This window comes from Podarcis filfolensis (assembly GCF_964270895.1).
Source record: "Podarcis filfolensis genome assembly, chromosome: 10".
Taxonomy (NCBI): domain Eukaryota; kingdom Metazoa; phylum Chordata; class Lepidosauria; order Squamata; family Lacertidae; genus Podarcis; species Podarcis filfolensis.
In genome coordinates this window covers 42,554,583-42,573,915 of record NC_139612.1, presented here as the reverse complement: position 1 = coordinate 42,573,915, position 19,333 = coordinate 42,554,583, and the positions used below count along the sequence as shown (strand labels likewise).

General features: G+C 43.7%; 2 protein-coding genes across 6 annotated transcripts in view; one reads left to right on the top strand and one right to left on the bottom strand.

Annotated features, from left to right (window-relative positions):
• Positions 1-1,657: 1,657 nt before the first annotated feature.
• On the bottom strand, positions 1,658-17,464 carry ARHGDIB (Rho GDP dissociation inhibitor beta). Of its 5 annotated transcripts, none has more exons than XM_083574250.1 (6): positions 17,117-17,464; positions 8,475-8,738; positions 6,279-6,362; positions 4,528-4,604; positions 2,847-2,910; positions 1,658-2,376 (listed from the first exon to the last, which is right to left on the bottom strand). In XM_083574250.1, exons 2-6 carry the CDS (start codon positions 8,650-8,652, stop codon positions 2,177-2,179), a joined length of 603 nt encoding a protein of 200 aa, XP_083430376.1. In that variant the 5' UTR covers positions 8,653-8,738; positions 17,117-17,464; the 3' UTR covers positions 1,658-2,176. The 5 variants fall into 5 exon arrangements, with proteins under 5 accessions (XP_083430376.1, XP_083430378.1, XP_083430380.1 ...); XM_083574252.1 differs by having other exon boundaries at positions 8,475-8,735; positions 17,117-17,284; XM_083574254.1 differs by having other exon boundaries at positions 13,934-17,123.
• Positions 13,304-19,333, top strand: part of PDE6H (phosphodiesterase 6H) — a 31,798-nt gene continuing 25,768 nt past the window's right edge. The window contains exon 1 of the mRNA XM_083574258.1: positions 13,304-13,629. The gene's annotated coding sequence lies outside the window, so the exon portion shown is untranslated. The remainder of the gene's footprint in view (positions 13,630-19,333) is intronic.

The window sequence follows — 19,333 nt, the reverse complement described above, 5'->3', positions numbered from 1 at the left end:
CTCCCTTTTTCATAGTGGTCTAGGCACAGCGAAGATAACAAAGAAAGACCTTATTTATTATAATCAGAGCCTTGTCTCCCACTTATTATGCAACCAAGGCACTCTAGGGTTGTCAGTGCTTGCCCCCAAACCATTTTTAATCGAGCTTCGCTCAGTTAAAGGTATCTCAGTAGTTTAATTTAATGTGTTTACTTGATTAAATCTGTATGAATATTGTATAGGAATGAAACAATAGTTCTGAGGAAAAAGACATTATTTATGTGCTCTTAAACACTGCTTGCCTAATCTCAGAAGAGGTATGCATCCCCTCCATGTGAGGGAGGAGGAATACCTCTTCTGAGATGATGCAGATAGATGACAGGTGTCCTCCCTTCTTAGAACAGTATCTCATAAACACCATGCCCTCTGGACAAGGATTAGGTCATATCTATGTTCCATGCTGCACCTTGCGGAGTATAAGCACTCAATAAATATGCTTCAGTAAAAGGGAGGGAGAAACCCTAAGTCAAACTATACTGACCCATGAAAGTATTCGGATGAAATGGTAAAATCAGCTATGATTAAATGGGCACAAGATGTTGGACATAACATAATGATGGCTGACTGGGAACAGTTATGGACTACTGGTGTGAAATTCACGGCATGTAATGCCCTAAGAGAAAATTTAATGAAAATGATTTATAGGTGGTACATGACACCAGTCAAGCTTGCAAAAATTTATCACTTGCCCGATAATAAATGTTGGAAATGTAATGAGACTGAAGGTACATTCTTTCACCTTTGGTGGACATGCCCAAGGATTAAGACATTCTGGGAGATGATATATAATGAAATGAAAAAGGTATTTAAGTATACCTTTCTGAAGAAACCAGAGGCCTTTCTCCTGGGCATGGTCGGCCAATTGGTGCCAAGGAAGGATAGAACCTTTTTTATGTACGCAACAACAGCAGCAAGAATTCTCATCGCAAAGTATTGGAAGACACAAGATTTACCCACCCGGGAAGAATGGCAGATGAAGTTGATGGACTATATGGAACTGGCGGAAATGACTGGCAGAATCCGAGACCAGGGAGAAGAGTCGGTGGAAGAAGACTGGAAAAAGTTCAAAGACTATTTACAGAAATACTGTAAAATTAATGAATGTTAGAAAAAGGTGGAAATGAAGTGATATAGTTTTAGTAGAAATGTGATAAGGAATTAAGCATAATTAGATTATTAGAGTAAAATAAGGTTAGAAATGTTAAGATAATTATAGGATAGAAAACAGAGGAAGATGGAAAGGAATTGCTGAAACAATTAACAGAAGTGGAATACAAAAAGGGAGGTGTGAGGAGGTTGCCGAAATAAGTGAATGAAAGACAAGATAATGAAATTGTTTGGTGTGTTTTAAATTGTTTTTATTTAGTTTTGTTAGTCTAATGTGTTATTGTTATGTAGTGTTTGTATGTTATATTATATTATGTAGTGTCTTTGTATTGTATTGTACTGTTTATTTTGCTTTGTTTAAATTGTTGGAAAAGCAATAAATATTATTATAAAAAAAAAGTATTTGGATCTATTTTTAAAATTCATTGTAGCTCTGAATATGTTTGACATTCTGCATGTGCAAAGGACGGAACAAATCCATTTACTATATGAAACACGAGACACTCGGAAGCAAAGGACAAAACTGGCTTTATTTTCAAAGACACAGACATTTTCACAGGCCAGGGCAGGAACTGTGTCTCCTGCTACTCTCAAAGGCAAGTTTTGCACACACAAAAAACAAGCTTAAATTAGATAGAATCCACTCATAGGCAAGTATGTTTCCAGTGAATACAGACTGCAAGGAAACTAGGCTAACGGCCATAGATCTTTAAATGGGGACAACCTAGATAACAATTGTGTTGGGTTAGTATCTGTGCGTCTTCCTAGCAAAGGCACTTCAAGGACTGATCCTATGCAAGCAGAGAGGATGATTTGTCCCAGTTTTAATTCCTTGTGGTTTATTTTTCAGTGCAGGAGAGACAGAGTCTGTTCCAAGGCCTGTGTTAAAACAGAATTTCTTGTGACAGTAAAAGGGCCAGGTGGGGGGGTGTTGGAGGAAGCGTGGCATGCAGGAGCCAGAGACTGGCACACCTGGAGAACAGTGCAAGAGGCAGGAGGAAGCAAAGGGGGAGGAGAAACGAGGTGGAGCTCATTCTGTCCACTCCTTCTTGATGGCCAAGTTCCACTCCCAGGTGAGATGGTCGTGCTTGTCGTCGTCAGTGAAGAAGGACTTGTTGCGGTAGTTTCCTCGAGCCATCATGCCTTTAGGTGCCTCCTCGAGAGGCGTAATGAATTCGTATTCCTCCGGCCGTGGCCCATAGCTGCCCACCATGAATGTCACTTTGTCCACTAGGAGAGAACAGCCCACAAGAAAGTCATCAGAGGCAGGGCACAAACACAGGCTGCTGAGAGACAGCCACACAAGCAGCTCAGCTCTGCAGTTTCTCTGCTGCATCAGCCTGTAGTGAGGGAGTCCTGTGCTCTGCAACCATGCACAGAAAATAGCCCAGAAATAATTTTAATGTTCTTTCCATAAACTAGGTTGCCTCCAAACTGGCAGTATTTTGTGGGAGGGGTCCAAGGGCATATCCAAACTTTAAGTTTATGCATTTAATTTTGATCAAAGCCGTCTGTTGCCCTAACACAACAAATTCAGCTTTTTTTAAAAAAAATGGAATGTTTGCAGTTTGGAAAGTGATGGGGAATACATGGGAAAGTGAGTGGGATTAGGTGAGCTGGAGTAGTAAAGGAGAACAGTATGCAGGGAGGTGGGAAGAAGCTTTGCTAAGGAAGAAAAAAATTAGCTCATTTTTACTTACCTTTCACCCCTGTCCGGTAAGTATGCTGCACATATTTCAAGCCAGATACAATTTCTCTATTTACCTGCAAGACAAAAGCATCGTCATTCAAGCTTCTGCCGCCCCTTTTGCCTTGGTAATAAGACTCTGTTTTATTCCACGTTTCCCTCCTTGTTTCCTCTTTGCTTGTGCCACGTTTTGCCATCCCTCACCCTTTTTGGCTGTTGGGAGATGGCATGGAGGAATAAAGCCCACCCTACTCAATTTCAGAGTGCCTCCTCATAAGCAGCTGCAAGAGGTGCTTGCCAATAATGAAACTCCTTTACATGAGAAGTTTACTCTAGGCCAGCGCAGGGATCAAGCTGAGAAACGGATAGCTTTTATTACATTTTAGAATGATAAATTTAGTGTAATTTTTTCAGATAAACTCATTCACATTTAGTAACGGGCTTGCAAATGCAATTTAATTATATGTCATCATATAAATTAACCAATTACTTGTTTTTTCAGATACCACACAAATCTATCCCCCCCACTTGATTTGCTGCTTTTCGATAGGCTGTTTAAGCAGTGCTTTAAAAAAATAAATGTTTAGGGGTACTCTCATTTTCCTACTCATATTGAAATACTGCCCTCAATGAGGCCAAACTTAGATACACAAAATGTTTAGGGGTATGCGTACCCCTGCGCCCCCCCCAGAAAAAAGCACTGAGTTTAAGCCTTTCTCCAAGTGCACCTTCAAGTCAGTTTTGCACAAGTGTAAAATTCTCTGTGAAGTACAACAATATCACAGTAATGAGATTTGAAAAAAGGGTGATTTTACGAAAGCTGTAAACATTGTAAAAAACTTTTCTGAAAAGACAACTATTGAAACATTTATATGTTGTACTTCTGGTGGGGAGCACCACTCTGGTTGATCTGCAACATTTACCATTCCAATAAAATACATTAAAGAATAACAATATAAACTAAATAAACTACCATATTTTTTCGCTCTATAAGACGCACTTTTTTCCTCCAAAAAAGTAAGGGGAAATGTCTGTGCATCTTATGGAGCGAATGTGTGGTCGATTGCTGGCTCCATTTCTGGCCCCGCCCCCTTGCCCAGGCCTCCATTGTTGAATGTTCTGCAGACGGAGGCTGTTTGTTTCCCCAGCAACTGGCTGATCAGATTATCTGTCTGGAAACTGTAGAAACGGCTCCCTTTCCTTTCCTAAAGAAGCTTCAGAACTGTGAGTTGAACCCCATAAAAACAGGATTTTTTCCCTTTGCAAAGTAAGCTCAACAACTTTGAGCTGATCCTCAAAAAACCGGGGCTTTTCCCCTTTGCAAAAGAAGCTGCACAACTTTGAGCTGATCCTCAAAAAACCGGGGCTTTCCCCCTTTCCTCCTCTAAAAACTAGGTGTGTCTTATGGTTAGGTGTGTCTTATGGAGCGAAAAATACGGTACCAGTCCCAGCAGTGGGGTTTAGGAATGCAAGAGCCTGCATTGTGGAAAACCATTTTGGCCTGGTACAGCCTACTGCTGTCTTTGCACAATATACCCTTTTAATTTAGCAGTGCTTTTACTATTTAGACTGTCAGGGTTTGAAACATGTGAACCTACAACCCAATACACAGGTTTGCATTGCACCAGGCATCAGCAGGGGGCAGAACCCAGCACTAGACACCCACAGAAAACACAAGTAGAAGAGTGACTCACTTTGAAGTGGATCTTGGCACAATATTCAGATCCTTCCTTTATTACAAATGTCTGTTTCTTGAGAGCTTCAAGGTCCCCTGAGGTGGGTCAGGGAGAGAAGAGAGACACCCAGTTAATCTTGTGAAGAAGACAAGACACAAGAGAACACATTTACCCATAAACTGTTCTAACTATAGTATGTTGAAGGACTGTGGTACATGTGGACATTTAAACATCTGCCCTTCAAATATGCATCGATTTCACACAAGGTAAAGTGGAGTATGTTTGATGAAGGCATATACATGTTTTAAACAAATACATTAAAACTAAAAGAGCATTCTCCAAAGAATCCTGGGCGATGTTTGAAGAGGCAATGCAACATCTTTGATTGAGATCTTGAACATTCCCCTACACAGACAGTTGTTGAGGTTCCCTAAACAAAGAAAATCGCTATTCGAGTTGTTTATGTTGCATAGATAACAGTCTTAACATGCCTGCGATACCTGTACTTTATGGTTGCAAATAGGGTTGTGTATGTATTCCTGAACCATAAATGTGCCTGTGTACTTGTGTGTTTGTGTATATGAGCACATTTTCTGTCAGTCCCATGAACTGGGGGGGGGGGGGGGAGATAGGCACAACTCCTTGGGAGATTCTCTTGTGCAAAGAGCCACCGACACTGAGGGGGGTTTGTGCAAGGGGTGAAGCTGTTGAGAGGAGCCTAGGTGCTCGCACAAAACAGGCTGCATAATGTTGAGATAATCAAGAAACCGTTTGTGGTATTGCCTCCCCAGAGATTTCAGCTGAAGAGGAAGCATCCTAGCTCTGCCGAGCCCCAACTTCCTCTCTCAGATAAGAAGTCCATATAAGGCGAAGCGTGACTCTCTCACACTGGTGTGAAGCAGACTGCTGATTTAGTCTGCAAAAAGGACTGATGCTGTAGTCTGTGCCAGCCAAAAGGGCTTGGCAAGAACTATTCTGTGTACATTTCATAGGACTCTGGGAAAAGTTTCTATGACCTACTTACTGAGATGTGTCACTCTGTTGTTGTTTTTTAAGCATCCTCAAATTCTTTTGCTTTAAAAAACAAAAACAAAAAAAACACTTAATGTGTCCAAAAGGAATAAGACACCTCAGATATCAGAGTGCCCAGTTTAAGTCTCGCCTAACCTGCACTCACTAAGCAACGGTGGGGAACCTCTGCCCCGTGGGCCAATCTTGCCCCCCCCCCCCCGGTTTCCAATTCAGCCCACAAAGCCGTTTTCCCCAATCAACACCCACCTGTCAACCAGCTGATGTCCCTTGTTGTATCAGCCCTCAACCATTTTTTTTTCTCTCCCTCCCCACTCAAGACCTGAATTTTCTTTTTGCAGTGACAACAGAAAGAAAACAAAATTAAGTAAGATACAGAATGGGAGGAAGGGTGCCATGACTGGTCAGCCCTCCCCAACCATCAGATGAATCGTTTGATGGGGATAAGAGGGCAATAACCTAATAATGCATAATCTGCATAGATCAGCTCAGGAGCAGCATGTCATGTGAGTGTGTCTGCAGGAATGTGAAAGTGCAGGGTAGTCACACTAACTACTGGCGTGTGATCCCTGGAGGGTTAGGAAAGGATGAAAATGGCCTAGGGGACCACACACACACACACACAAATGCAGGGCTACGCATACCCCTAAACATTTTGTGAATCTATGAGTACCCCTAAACCTTTTTTTTTAGAAAAAAGCACTGGCCTTATGCTGTGAAAGGAAGAGAATTTCACCTACCAGTGAGGTCCATGGTAATTGGCCCTGGAGCACTGTTACAAACCAGGGTGAGCCGAGTGACGGTCACATTGGCAACTGTAGGGTCTGTGGGAACAGGAAAGGTAGGTAAGTCAGCTTGTTAAGGAAACAAGGTCCTATGCCTTTGTTGCTCAAAGACTTCTACAGCATCTGTAGAAAAGAGCCTTGGGCAGCAGCTAGTGCCCCCACGCCCGCCCACCCCCATTCCTTCCTTAATTTTTGACCTAGCGCTCCGAACAACACCAGGCAGCTGGATCTAGCTACTCTTCCTTTATCACAGTGCCCCTTGGATAGCATTGCTCTGGGGCACTGTGAGACCCAGCTGTCCAGCATGACTTGGTATGCCCCCATCATAACCAGGTAAGACCAGGAGTGCTCACTAGCAGAGGAGGGTCCCCCCACAAAGGACACATTGCCCAGGGGCCACTCGAACATGCATCCAGCGCTGCCCAAAAGTCTCAGACAAAATAACTTTTTTAAAATGCTGGTTTTAATGCATGTGTTTGCTTTAAATGTAAGTTGCTTTGAGTTGCTGCTGGAAAAAAAACCCCACTAATAAATTTAATGAATACTACTACTACTAATGATGATGATGATGATAAAGGCATTCCAGGATTAGAAACATGTGATGAAGCTATACATGCCACAAAGTGTTAGCTGCATGCTGAAATACCCTCCTGCTCCTCTTTTTATGAGAGCGTATTCAATTGCATAACCGCACGATTCCTGTTCCTGCCAGCTTAAAAGTGCTACAGTCACGCTTGAACATTGCCATTTGATTCTGCTGATTGTACAAACTGTTCCTCTCCTCCCCCCACTAGTAGATATGCTTAGGATTGCAGCCCAACAACCCTTTTGAGCACATACCTGGCTCCCTTCTCTGCTCGACGAGAACAATCCCACATCCACACTTCCCAGAATAATTCTTGCGAGTCCCTCCCAATATGTTCAACCACACATTCGCGAAGGCCCCAACTGAGACCAGCTAAGCATGAATTCACTCAGTTGGGTTGTACTGCATACATGTTACAGGCAAGTACCGAATGCCTCCTAAAACTGTGGCATTGGAAGCACCGATACACTGTGTAGCAGGTGCTGAGGGGATCCCACCTAGAGCTATTAACCCTGACTGACAGCAGATCTCCAGGATCATGAGCAGAAAGCTGTGTTTACACTATTCATTTAAAGCACATCCCACTCCCCCAAAGAAGGAATCTTGGGAGCTGTAGTTTAAGGGTGCTGGGAATCATAGCTCTCTACAGGGTAAAACACAGGATTCTCTTTTTTTTCCCCTGGCTCTGTGCTTTAAATGTATGGTGTGCACACAGCTGGAGTTTCTCTCAGCACCGCTAGGTATGATCCTTTTGGTCGCAAGTGCTCATAACTCTGAGCTTCAAAACTAGGTATCCCTCGTCAAAGATAGAATGTATTTGAATGCTGAAAATAGAACCCAAATCTTTCTGTAAGCAACCCACACAAAATAATCTTTTTTTTATAGCAAACCAACATAATTTATTTTTTATAGCAAACCAACATAATTTATTTCCCCACATTCAAGACTTATTCACATTCTCTCATCCATAACAATGCTAGTCTTGCTACATAATGCCAAATCAGCTCTTTCCCTATTCTGAAAAGTGTCGTGCTACATCAGGGTTGGGGAACCTTCAGCCCACAGGCCAGTCTCGGCCTGCCAGGGGAGTCCAATTTGGCCCAGCTGGCCATTTGCCCCAAACCCAACCCACCTGCCCAGCAGCTGATGCAACTGCTGACATCAAGTGATGAGCGGGAGCACAGGATTTAACCCTGCACCAGCTGCATCATCCTGGAACAGGAAAGTGAAGCCTAGGCAGCAGGCTTTAATCTCCACTCATCAAATAATGAGAAATCAGAGCCATTAACAGTGCAAGATTGAGGACTTAAAAGCAAAGCGGGGGGGGGAGGGGGGTTGAGATCCACAAAGGTTTTTGCAAGCCTCCACCCATTACCCTTTTAAGATCAGAGCAAACCAAATTTGACAATCATGTGACATCATAATGGCATCACATGATTGCCATGTGGGAAGCCCCTCCCACTATCAATTTTGGCCCATGAGGTCAGGCCTGTGGAGCGAAAAAGGTTCCCCACCCCTGTGCCACAGGACCAATCCTGTTCCCACCGAGGTCTCTTGAGCCATACCTGCCACAACAGGTCCATCCCCCAGCAGGGACTTCTTGTACTTTGCAAGGCTCTCGTCGTCCTTGTCCAGCTCCTGCAGTTCCTGAAGCGTCTTCTGAGGTGGGGGCTTATAGTTCAATTTGCTATCTAGCTCATCATCATCATCTTCCACATGCACCTCGGGGTCTTTCTCAGTCATGGTCGTCTGGCCTCGGAAGAGGAAGCTGCAAGTGAGTGTAAAAGCACAACGCTGGTGGGGCTCCTAAGTCCTTAGCTGGGCTTCTGCTGCAATAAAGAGCAAAGGTAAAGGTAAATGGACCCCTGACCATTAGGTCCAGTCGTGGCCGACTCTGGGGTTGCAGCGCTCATCTCGCTTTATTGGCCGAGGGAGCCGGCATACAGCTTCCGGTTCATGTGGCCAGCATGACTAAGCCACTTCTGGCGAACCAGAGCAGCGCACGGAAACGCCGTTTACCTTCCCGCCGGAGCTGTACCTATTTATCTACTTGCACTTTGACGTGCTTTCAAACTGCTAGGTTGGCGAGAAAAGGTAGAGCCATCTAAATGCTTTTGTAAGCACAAGTATCACTGACATTTTTTCTGGTATTCAAAATTAAGATTCTGTTGCGTCTAGACATTCAACAGCTGTACTGCAGTCAATTCTATACAATGAGATGTGAACAACAGCCAGACTGCTGGCGCCTGAACGCTGCTGGTCCTGTCAAACCAACAGGAACCTACCTAGCAAAATATTATTTGTGCAGCAGTTCCTAACCCCAGATATTCAGCACAGAAAGTATACAAACACACAAGATGTCACTCCAGTCCCTGTCAGTTACCTCCATCAATGTAATGGTTGGGGGCAAGCCCAACAAGCAAGGGCAAGCTGGCCCCCTTAACAACCATTAATATTACTGCCTCCTGTGAACTTATCTAATAGTGTGATTAGCAACTGTAAAATATATGTATTATTTATTTATTTTTAAATAAACCAAACCAAGTCGCACTTGGTTCTTTGGGCACCAAACAATAAAAGTTATAAAAATAAAACCATCTGCTGACAGTCTGCATCGAGGCCAGGTTCTGAGGCAGTGAGAAAAGATTTTTTTTTTCCTACCTAGAGAGAAATCCACAGCCATCTCAGTAAGATATTCTAATGGGCAGCTCTCTCTCGAATATTATATAGGAGAAAAACATATCTGAGCACATATAAAGCATATAATACATACACACATGCACATACACACAAACACACTTCCCTCTTCCTCTATCGAACTGGAATCACAGAGAGCAACTAATGCAGAAACAGAACCTGGCACTGATTTATAGCCCTTGGCATATTATGGTTTCTACACATTTCCATTAGTGGAACCTCAAAATACCCATTGCAACTTGTGAACACTGGTCAGTTTTGAGGTGGCGAGATTCCCCTGCACTTTTAGCATATCTTCAATCCAAGAATTTAGTTTCAAGGTGGCTGAAAACCTTATTCCAGTTTTCAGATACACCTGGTTGCTGGGACCATCCACAGGGAATCAATACAACAAGCCTGCAGCTCGCAATTCTGGGATTGTCTTCTGTGTTGCTCATTGAACTGATTTATAGGGCTGATCATTGCAACTGGATTCAAAACGTTTTTGACCTATATACAGGTCTGGAACTGATTTAAGCAGAAAAATCTGCTAAGCGCCCATAGCCTCATCCTCTTCTGAGTAACAAGACACCTCACACAGCTCCAGCAGCAACCCAGCAAACCCCACCAGGAGCCGCCTTTGCGGAACAAATGCCTCCACGGCACGCTGACACAGGAACAGCCCACCACACACAGCGTCTGAGCAACACAGCAACTGAGATCCACTGCAGCCTAGATCAATTCCGCTACAATTAAAATCAAATATGCCATGCAGCAAATTATAGGGCTTTGCCTCAGTTAAGGACAGGCTAGAGAGATGGCGTTCAGAAAGAAAAGCAAGGAATGAGGGGGAAATACCTGGATGGAGCTCATAGCACAAGCTTTTTAAAAAATTAAATGAAGAATGCCGATGAATCCAGCTGCAAATATCGTGTAGTTTCTTGACTGCACAACAGTTAAAATAGCTGTTGTCTGCGCTATGACCAGGTCCCTTTTCCTGTGCAAGAAGGAAACATGTGGTTTGTTCCTATGACAACACATGCCCTGGCTGCAGACTCCTACTAGCAGCAGCCGTTAAGCACTGAAACTTCTCCAAAAGAGGAGGAAGTAAGAAAGGCTGAAATCAGCATGCTGCATTCTCAGCAGCGGCTGAAACTGGCACTCCCTTTGCAATGCCAGAAGAACACGTCTCCTCTTGTGGTTTGAGGTCAAGAGGCAAAGACAGAGGAAGGAACAGCGAGAGGGTTCATGAGTACCCAAGATGGGCAGGTCTGGAACACCTCTGTGTGCACAAGAGAGGTGAGGGGCAGAGGAAAGCAGCACGTGGGTGGAGTGGTAAATTTTGAAGTGCAGGAGCTCACCATGACAGCTGCCACAGCCACACCTCCAAAATGCAGGAAATATAGATAAATAAATGGATTACATATAATATACCCACCCTCACACAAATGCAGGGCAATGAACAGAAGTGCCTAGAATAAAATCCGGTTTCTCGGGATGCAAAATCAGTGCTTACTTATAACTCCGTAGGTTCAACTCGTAAAGCACACTGAGCTTTAACAACGGATCCTCAGCCAGCTGAAATGAACCCAGTGATCTGCATGGATGATTTGAACCAGGGTCTCCCTAATTCTAATCTAATAGCTACATCAAACTAGCCATGCCTTCTGAAACCATGTTGGTGAGTAGAATAGGATCTGATCTTGAAAGAGGTACAATCCTACACAGTTCTTTGATTGTATAATAAATGCAGGGTTTTTAAACCATTTGCAGCTCACACTCCAGCTATCTACCCAGATTGCCTATCAATCCCAGAGAGATTACATTTTATGTAGGTAGATGGGAACTGTTCTATACTGTAAGACTACTGGTCCACCTAGCTTAGTACTGCCTACACTGACTGGCAGCTGTCTCTTTGTGGCTCAGTTCCACTCCACATGCCCTTTTCAGTGCTCTTTTAATAGTTTCTGCTTGCAAGTTTTGGGGTGGTCATATTGCTTTGTCATTCATCAGTGCATGCCCTGTAACATCTGAATGAAATCCTGTGACTTTTGATACCAGAAATGTTCTGGATTTTGGGTTTTTGTCCCATTTTTGTTGCATCACAGTGCAAGAGTGCCCTCCAGGTGGCAAGTATGCTATAATACTGCCTGGACAGTCCAGTAGGAATCCAACACTATTATTATTTATTATTGCATCAATGACATGTTGCAAAATATACCTGCAAAAGAAGAACCAGTCTGGAAGGGCAATTTCCAGAATTCTCTGAGAGAAAGAATGTGCTTTTATATAGTGTGTATACCTGTGGCTTTTAAAATTACATGTGATAAATACATCATTCCTAACCAGACTTTTTTAATCCAAAAAAAGGAGAAGTGCCAAATATACTTAGCCAGCAGCAAAACAAGACTGCATGTGCTACTGGGAAGACAGAGATAAGAGTAGTTTATAAGCCTCATTCAGACAAATAAGCTGCAATGTGGTGGACAACAGAAATTGAAATCTTGCTGAGGCTGTTCTGTGTGGGCAAGCCATGTGCCGCCTCTCAACTTTGCAATGCAAATAATTCCACCACAGCTCCACAAGCTTCCAAAAAAACAACACAGTCTGCTGTGCCATGATGCCCAAGCCCAGTGGCCACATACAAACAGCTTCCCACGTGGACCTCAAGCAGTTTTGGATGTCAAGAGGCAGCTGCTTAAATGCAAATCAAACCTTGAGATATATTTGCATGAATGGGAATGCAGAACTATCAAACTATAAGACTACAGTAAATTGCACATAGCAAAGGCACATTTCCATCAACTAAAGAACCAGTAACCACACACACAGAAAGAAAAAGCATACACAATGATGCCATCAGGGCAGGACTTTGGGGCAGAAGTCCAGCGCCCCAGTCATCAGAAGGTGCAACAGGCCTGCCATACCACACCTTCAAGTAATACACTTTGCCATCTACAAGGGCCACTGACTCCAGAGTCTAAGATTACATAACTGCATCACTTGAGCATTCAAAGATGCGCCAAAATATGGGTACTCAAATTACTGTGTAACGCAGAGAATACAGCTATGCTGAGTTGCAATGCATTTTGCTAGCTATCCAGTATAAATCAGCCCTCCCCAGTTCAGAAATGCATGTGCCCAAAAGCACCGAAACAAAAGGCCACACACACACACACAAAGAGAAACATCTGATTGAAAGAGGAAGTGAGAGAGAAGCAGAGGCTCAACAAACTTCAGCAGAGGGGTGCATTAGAGAGATGAAAAGGGAGAAAAGGAGACTGAAGACACACCAGGCACTCACTCCATAAGTGCTCCTTGTACAAGTCAGGTTTGCTTCTCTGTGCCTTTTCCTGAGAAGCAGTTTATCACAGCCCTCTCCGATTTATGGAGGCTGGCAGTTGCAGTGCCTCATGTTCACCACCGCTCCTATTTTTAAATGTGTAATAATACAGGGATGCAACAAGAAGTGAAATGGGGACCACAACCTCTTACAAAAAAAAATATAAAAAAATAGTGATTGTAGTCTGGTACAGATGCTAAGAATTTCCTGTTAGAGCACAAACACCCTGGGCACCTTTACAGAACTACAGCTCCCGTGAGTCTAAGGAGAAGGGGATGCCTATCAAACCACTTCTGCTGTGAAATAAATGAATACATCAAAAAATGAAAAGCACCAAATACCAAATATCATATAATGAAAACCCAAACAATTCATAGAAGAAACCCAATTTCAAAGAATGAATATGCTTTCATAGCACTATATGGTCTGCAAGAATTAATACGGTGTCAGATACTTTGGGTACATATTTGGTTGATTTGTAGGTACCTGAAAGTCCCAGTTCAGCTAATTGCTTCCTTCAGGCACCACCGGCTATAGAAGCAGGAAGTATTAGTGCAATACACCAGTATGGGTTCCTCCTTGAATTCCAGGTTTCCAGGTGACAAATCAGCTCAGGAACAGCAATTTCCAGATTCAGCATACTCAAATTACCCAACTACGTTTACTCTGTTCCTTCAGCTCCACCTCAACTAGGAGTTACAGTAAGAAGACAAATGGTTTCTTTCCAAACAGCACTGCTGTGGCACATGATGACCATCTACTAACATGAATTTGGACTGCTAACACCTCAATAGAACAGGAAAAGACTTTCTAGTGGAAAGAGGAATGAAGGGGAGGATGCACAGCATAGCATAGATTCCAAAGGTCCATTGCACATCAGAGTAGATTAAAAACAGCAACAGTCTAAAGAAAGCAGGTAGAGCCCAGATAGTCTCAGGAAAAGAACAGAAGCCTGGGGCTAACAAACAGTGCTTTTAATGTGGGACGTTGCAAAAATATACGTACAGGCCACAAACATGGGCTCATACTCCATGTAGCTTAGAGGGCTTCTGTAGAAAGGATCCATGTAGTTTACTGTCTGCCTTCTCTTTTTCTAAAAAAAATGGCCTTAAAAAAAACACAAGGCAAGCAAAAATAAAGATTGCTCCCTCCCTCCCTGTCTGCTTGCCTCACCAGTTCTTTCACTCTCTGTATCTACTGCCCATCTCCTATAGCTCTTCTTTGTTGACACCCTAGATTTCAAATTGTTTCCATAGTACCGCAGGACTTCAGCATTTCCAGAGAAGAAACAAAAGCATTAGAATTCCTGGGCTGTTGCTATAAAAAGCAAGCACCAGTTTTAAGAGCAGGAAGAGGGTTTAAGCGATCACTACGAGTAGCAATTTCTCAGAAGGAAGGAAATTTCTGTACTCCCTTAAGTCAGATATCCAGATTAAAGAAGCAGCACTGGGGCACAACAAAACTGGTACAAAAAGTCCTCGTTACTCTTTCCTTTGCTGTATAATTGGTTGTTCTATGGGCAAAGAAGTAGGTCCCTGCTGTGCTGCTGTACCCCTTTGCTATTTCATTTGTCAGTTGTAAGTATCCATAAGGCAATTATTGCCTTCATCCTAAAAGCATAGCAGCTTAAGTAAGTACAACTACCCACCACACCCCATTTTACAGGTGGAGTAAGTATATCAGAAAGGGTAGGTGCAAACACAGCATGAAGAGTTTTCTCAGTCTCTAATAACTTCCATCCCCTTGTTCTACATACTCACAGTTGCTAACATAGAGACTTAAATTTCCAATTTATCCAAACCCATATATTAAATAGGATTGCCAAGGCTATTTGTTTGCTTCCTGGTGGGGATCTGGGGCCTTTTAACAGCTGCAATTCAGGTGGTAAAGCCTTTCTTTACATGCAGATAGGAGGCTTCACTTGCTGGATTTCTGCCTGTCGTGCAATTGTTAAAGGCAAAGCAGAGAAAAGACCTATCATGGTGGAAATACACTTTTGCTGCTTTCACCACCCTGTGACCACACAAGATGGCGGAAAGGAAGAGGTAATCTTGAAAATGCAATGTATTCACATAAGACAGTTGCCTTAAGGTGGTTTCCAGTTATCCTAGCATAAACCGCTGTTTTATGAATGGGTGAAGAGCCAGACTGTAGGTCCAGCAAATCAACAGATTATATGTAAAGTGGGATAGAATAGGGGGCATCCTAAGCAAACCAACTTTAGCAGAAAGTAGAGCATAAAGTGACTTAATCTTCCAATCCAGAGGCTCTGAGGTTACCCCAGCTCACTAAACGGCAGGAGGAAGAACCTTCTTGGATCAGCTTTGCTAATTTTAAAGGGGGAGAGGTATTACCATAAGGAAAGCAAACAGGGTTTAGGAGCTCAGTCTTTCTGTGACTCAGTGATTTCTCTGTGGAAGTTCGTACCTTCTGCAGGCCAAGTATTAAGCAAGAAGGGGGTCCTGTGCAGAAGCTAGCAATGCACTGGGGACAAGATGAGCCAAATTAATTATCTGAAGCCAGCTAATGGTTCTGAACTACGGCAATTCAGGCCCAATAAGGGTATCAAGAGGGAAAATTTCGGACTCATCTGGAGCTAAGACACTGGCTGGTAGGCACACGTTTTCCATGCTGAGTTTGGAGAACACCCTTGACTTGATTATTTGAAAAGGGTTGCACATCTTAGGAGTTTCAGAGCTCCTTGAAGGTGATTGAAGGCAACAAGAGCATATTTCTCTGTTGTTCAATGTGCATTGGTTGCCAATTTGATTTCTGTAAACAATTCAAAATGCTACTTGTTATCTATAAAGCCCTAAATGGGCAATAGGAGTAGGTTATTTGGCACATTGTGGTTGCCACTGGAGGCCTTGCTCTATGTTCTATTGCCTTTAGGGGCTCCTCCAGATAAGTACCGGTAGTAAGATAGGGCCTTTCAGCTGAGGCACCCCATGATGAAACTCATTCACTCCTCTCCAAAGATCTTGTTGGCCTTTGGGCGAGGTTTTTTTTAATTAAAAAAACTTGTTTAGTCTTTAGTTTGGACTACTTCCATACTCTCACTGGGGGCCCGATCTAGCTAGAGGAAAGATTAATGATTTTTTAATCTAAGTACATGTATTTCTAATCAAAGAATAAAGCTATATGCTGTCTTTCCTGCCTATGCAGATGGTGACCTCTGTGTTTTAGTATGGAGTAAGGAACACAGAAAAAACCCTAGGAAAGATTTTCTGTGAGCGCAGAACCCATACACCTGTTCTTGTAGAACTGACCGGGATCAATACTTCCCTTGTTGCTTCCAGATAACCTGTTCATTGATAAGGCATTCTGATCAGTTTGCAAGAAGACAACATTGGCTACTTAATGAGCAAACTTTCCAACCTGTTTCCAGGGAGGTTAGGTCAAAGCAAAATGTTACCCGACTTTCCCACCCTTTTCCTTAGTGGCCTTTTGCGGAAGTAGGTTTTATTGTGCAAGATCTTCCAACCCACTATCAATGTGCAACCTCAATTTGCCAGTAACTGAATCCCACCCCCAAAAAATTGCATGTCTGGGAGCCCCAACCTGACTAAAACTCAACGCCATTAAAAAAAAAAAAAAAGACAGAGGCACCCTTATTCTTTGCAGCAGCAACTGCCTGAATTCACACAGGAAGCCCGTGGAGGAAGAAGCAAGTCAAGCAGCGACTCTCTCCTTTCCTTAAGGAGTCCCTGAGCCGCTGGGCCCCGCGCTCCTTAAAATATGCAGCGACCCAAATCTAAAAATAATGAAATGAGCATCCAGGCCTCCAGAGTTCATGTGAATGACGGGCGAGCTCTGGCACAGGAAGTGGGGTGGAATTTTCCACGGAGAAATGCACCAAGGCGAGAAACGTCCCTCAGCCTCGCCTGCCCAAACTCGGCCACCCCCGGGCAGGTTTCCCGAGGGGCAGAATCCGGAGGGGCGCTTCCCGCCACGTTTCCCAAGCGGACCCCTTCCTCCGCCCCCGGGATACGGCCTGCGCGCCCTGCTGCATTGCAGAGCAAGGCGCGCTTCTTCCCCTTTTGGCGCGGGAGCCGCGCTCCGCTCTCCCGGCCGCCTTTTCCCGGTTGTGGATTAAGTCTCCCGGAGGAGGCTGGGAGCGCGGGCAAGGCAAGCGGGTGGGTGGGTGTCCCTCCGCCCGCCCCCCTGCGAGAAGGCGGACTCACGTACCGGCGGCGGCGAGGGGCGTCTCTGTCCGGAGCTCTGCGCTCAGCTTCGAGCTTGGGCAGTTTAAAAAAGCAGGAAGGAAGTCGGTGAAAAAATAAGATTTTTTTTTTTAAAAAAAACCCCGACTCTTAGAGGAAGCCCCGGGCTGCGGTGTCGCTGCTTTTCCTGCCGTGCACGAAGCCTGTCTCTCTCTCTCTCTTCAGGGCGAAAAAAGCATCCTCGCCCACAGAGGAGATGCGTGTGAATTCCTGAAGTGCCCCTTCATATATATATGGACAGAATGGATTCATTCAGGCATTGCTGGGCTGCGGTGCGGTGCGCATACCTGGGTTTCTGTAGGAAACATGCAGCTCTGTGCAGACGAGGCTTTCTGAAAGTGATCTTCCTTGGCTGGGATGTAACTTGACTTTTAGTGCTCGGGCGCGGACGGTTTTTAGGGAGAGGGTCCACAAAAATATAGGCTTCTCCTTTTTGCACTCCGCCCGTTAAAAAATAAGTACATGCATGTTTCATTTTGTGCACTTTGCCCGGTAAATTCCTCTGTTAGGTATTGTAACTCACATCAAGATGATTATTGGGGGCGGGAGAGGGAGAGAAGTAGAGGTACCTAGATATATAGATATACACACACTGTGTTTTATGTTTGATCTTCACACTCCAGAAGCTTGTCTTGCAAAAGGGGTGGGCAGCCTTCGGCATTGTTGGATCTGCTTGGTGTTTATTTTTTCCTACGAGAATCCCAAAAGCTGCACACTGAAGCCAGGTGTGAAAGACATATCTTGCCTATTTACCCAAAGACGGTACAATTGGAATGGATAGCCTCTGAGCACGTTTTGCCCCATATAACTTGCTTCCAGTAGGATGTACAGGATGTAACACTGGCCAACAATTTGAGTGGTTTTGAAAGACGATTGGACAAATTCGTGGAGGCTGCGTATACTTAAAGCACATTAAAAGCATTTACCCTTTACAGCGCTACAATTCCCAGTACCCTTAACAAACTACAGTTCCCAAGAGGTGGAGGGGATATGCTTTAAATGTAGGGGGTGCATGCAGCCAAAGGCTACCAATGGCTACTTGATATGTTCTGTGTTCTTCTTTTGCTGTCAGGCAGTGTGCCTCTGAATAGCAGAGTGGGGACAGTGTTGTTCTGCTCAGGTCCTGCTTTCGGACTTCCCATAGGCATCTGGTTGGCAACTATGAGACCAGAATGCTAAACGTGATGGGCCTGCAATCCAGCCAGACTCTTCTTTTGCTTTTTCACACAGTTCCATTCCTGACGATGATTACAACAGCCTAATGCACAGTGCTTTTTTCTGGGGGTACACAGGGGTACACATATCCCTAAACATTTTGCGAAGCTTTGTACTTTTGTCCATTTACTGTATTTATTTCTCCCAAGCTGAACTATAAAATGGTGATTTTCTCGAGTCAAAAAAGCACTGCTAATACAGATGGGAAAGGTAATATTGTAGTTTCTGTTGTTGAACAACTGGGAACCAAACACCTTTGCTGATCTACTGCAAAGTAAATCTGGAAGTTGAACCTGATCTACTTCTGCCTACCCCTGAGCTAGATGATTTTTACTACTTCCTGTTTTGTATTTCATCAGAGTACCACTTAGCTTCTGGTTCCTGCACAGAAGCACTGCATGCACGTAATTTTTTCGTTATGAAGAAATGTTGATTTCAGTATTACAGGAGAAGAGGGAAAGAATTAATGAAAGAAACCCCTGAGAAATGCATCCTAACTATGGGCATGACCCAGCCACATAACGTTAAGCACTATTAAGTTTCACTTGGACATATGTGAGCATGTGCTTAACTCTGCCAGTGAGATCAGTGAACCTTATAAATGCTTAATTTTGGCTGATCAAATCTTGAAAAAGCATCCAGACACTGAAAGAAGCTGCCTAGGCTAGGGGATGATGAAGCATGCATCTGTGGGGGGTTGGTGTGCAGTCTGATCCTATTTATTTCAGTAGGTCTTACTCACAAGTAAACATGCAGGGGATTACATCCAGCTTGTTTTGTTTCTATTTGTTCTCTCACCACTACAACATCTAGTCATTGGTCATTAAGGCTCCGTAAAGTAAACATTCTTAAACTATTAATACTTCCTTTACACAAATCCACTGACAGGCTTTATGCCTTAATTCAAAGTGCATTACAGATAACTGAGCAGCTCTAAAATACATTGAATGTTGTTCATTTCTGTAGC

Bases quoted from the DNA above. Each gene is read 5' to 3' on its own strand.
- ARHGDIB (XM_083574250.1), bottom strand. From the start codon at position 8,652: ATGACTGAGAAAGACCCCGAGGTGCATGTGGAAGATGATGATGATGAG. The intron at 4,605-6,278 runs GTAGGTGAAATT...GACCCACCTCAG, and splicing joins AATTACCATGGACCTCACTG to GGGACCTTGAAGCTCTCAAG. The intron at 2,377-2,846 runs GTAAGTAAAAAT...GTTCTCTCCTAG, and splicing joins TTACCGGACAGGGGTGAAAG to TGGACAAAGTGACATTCATG.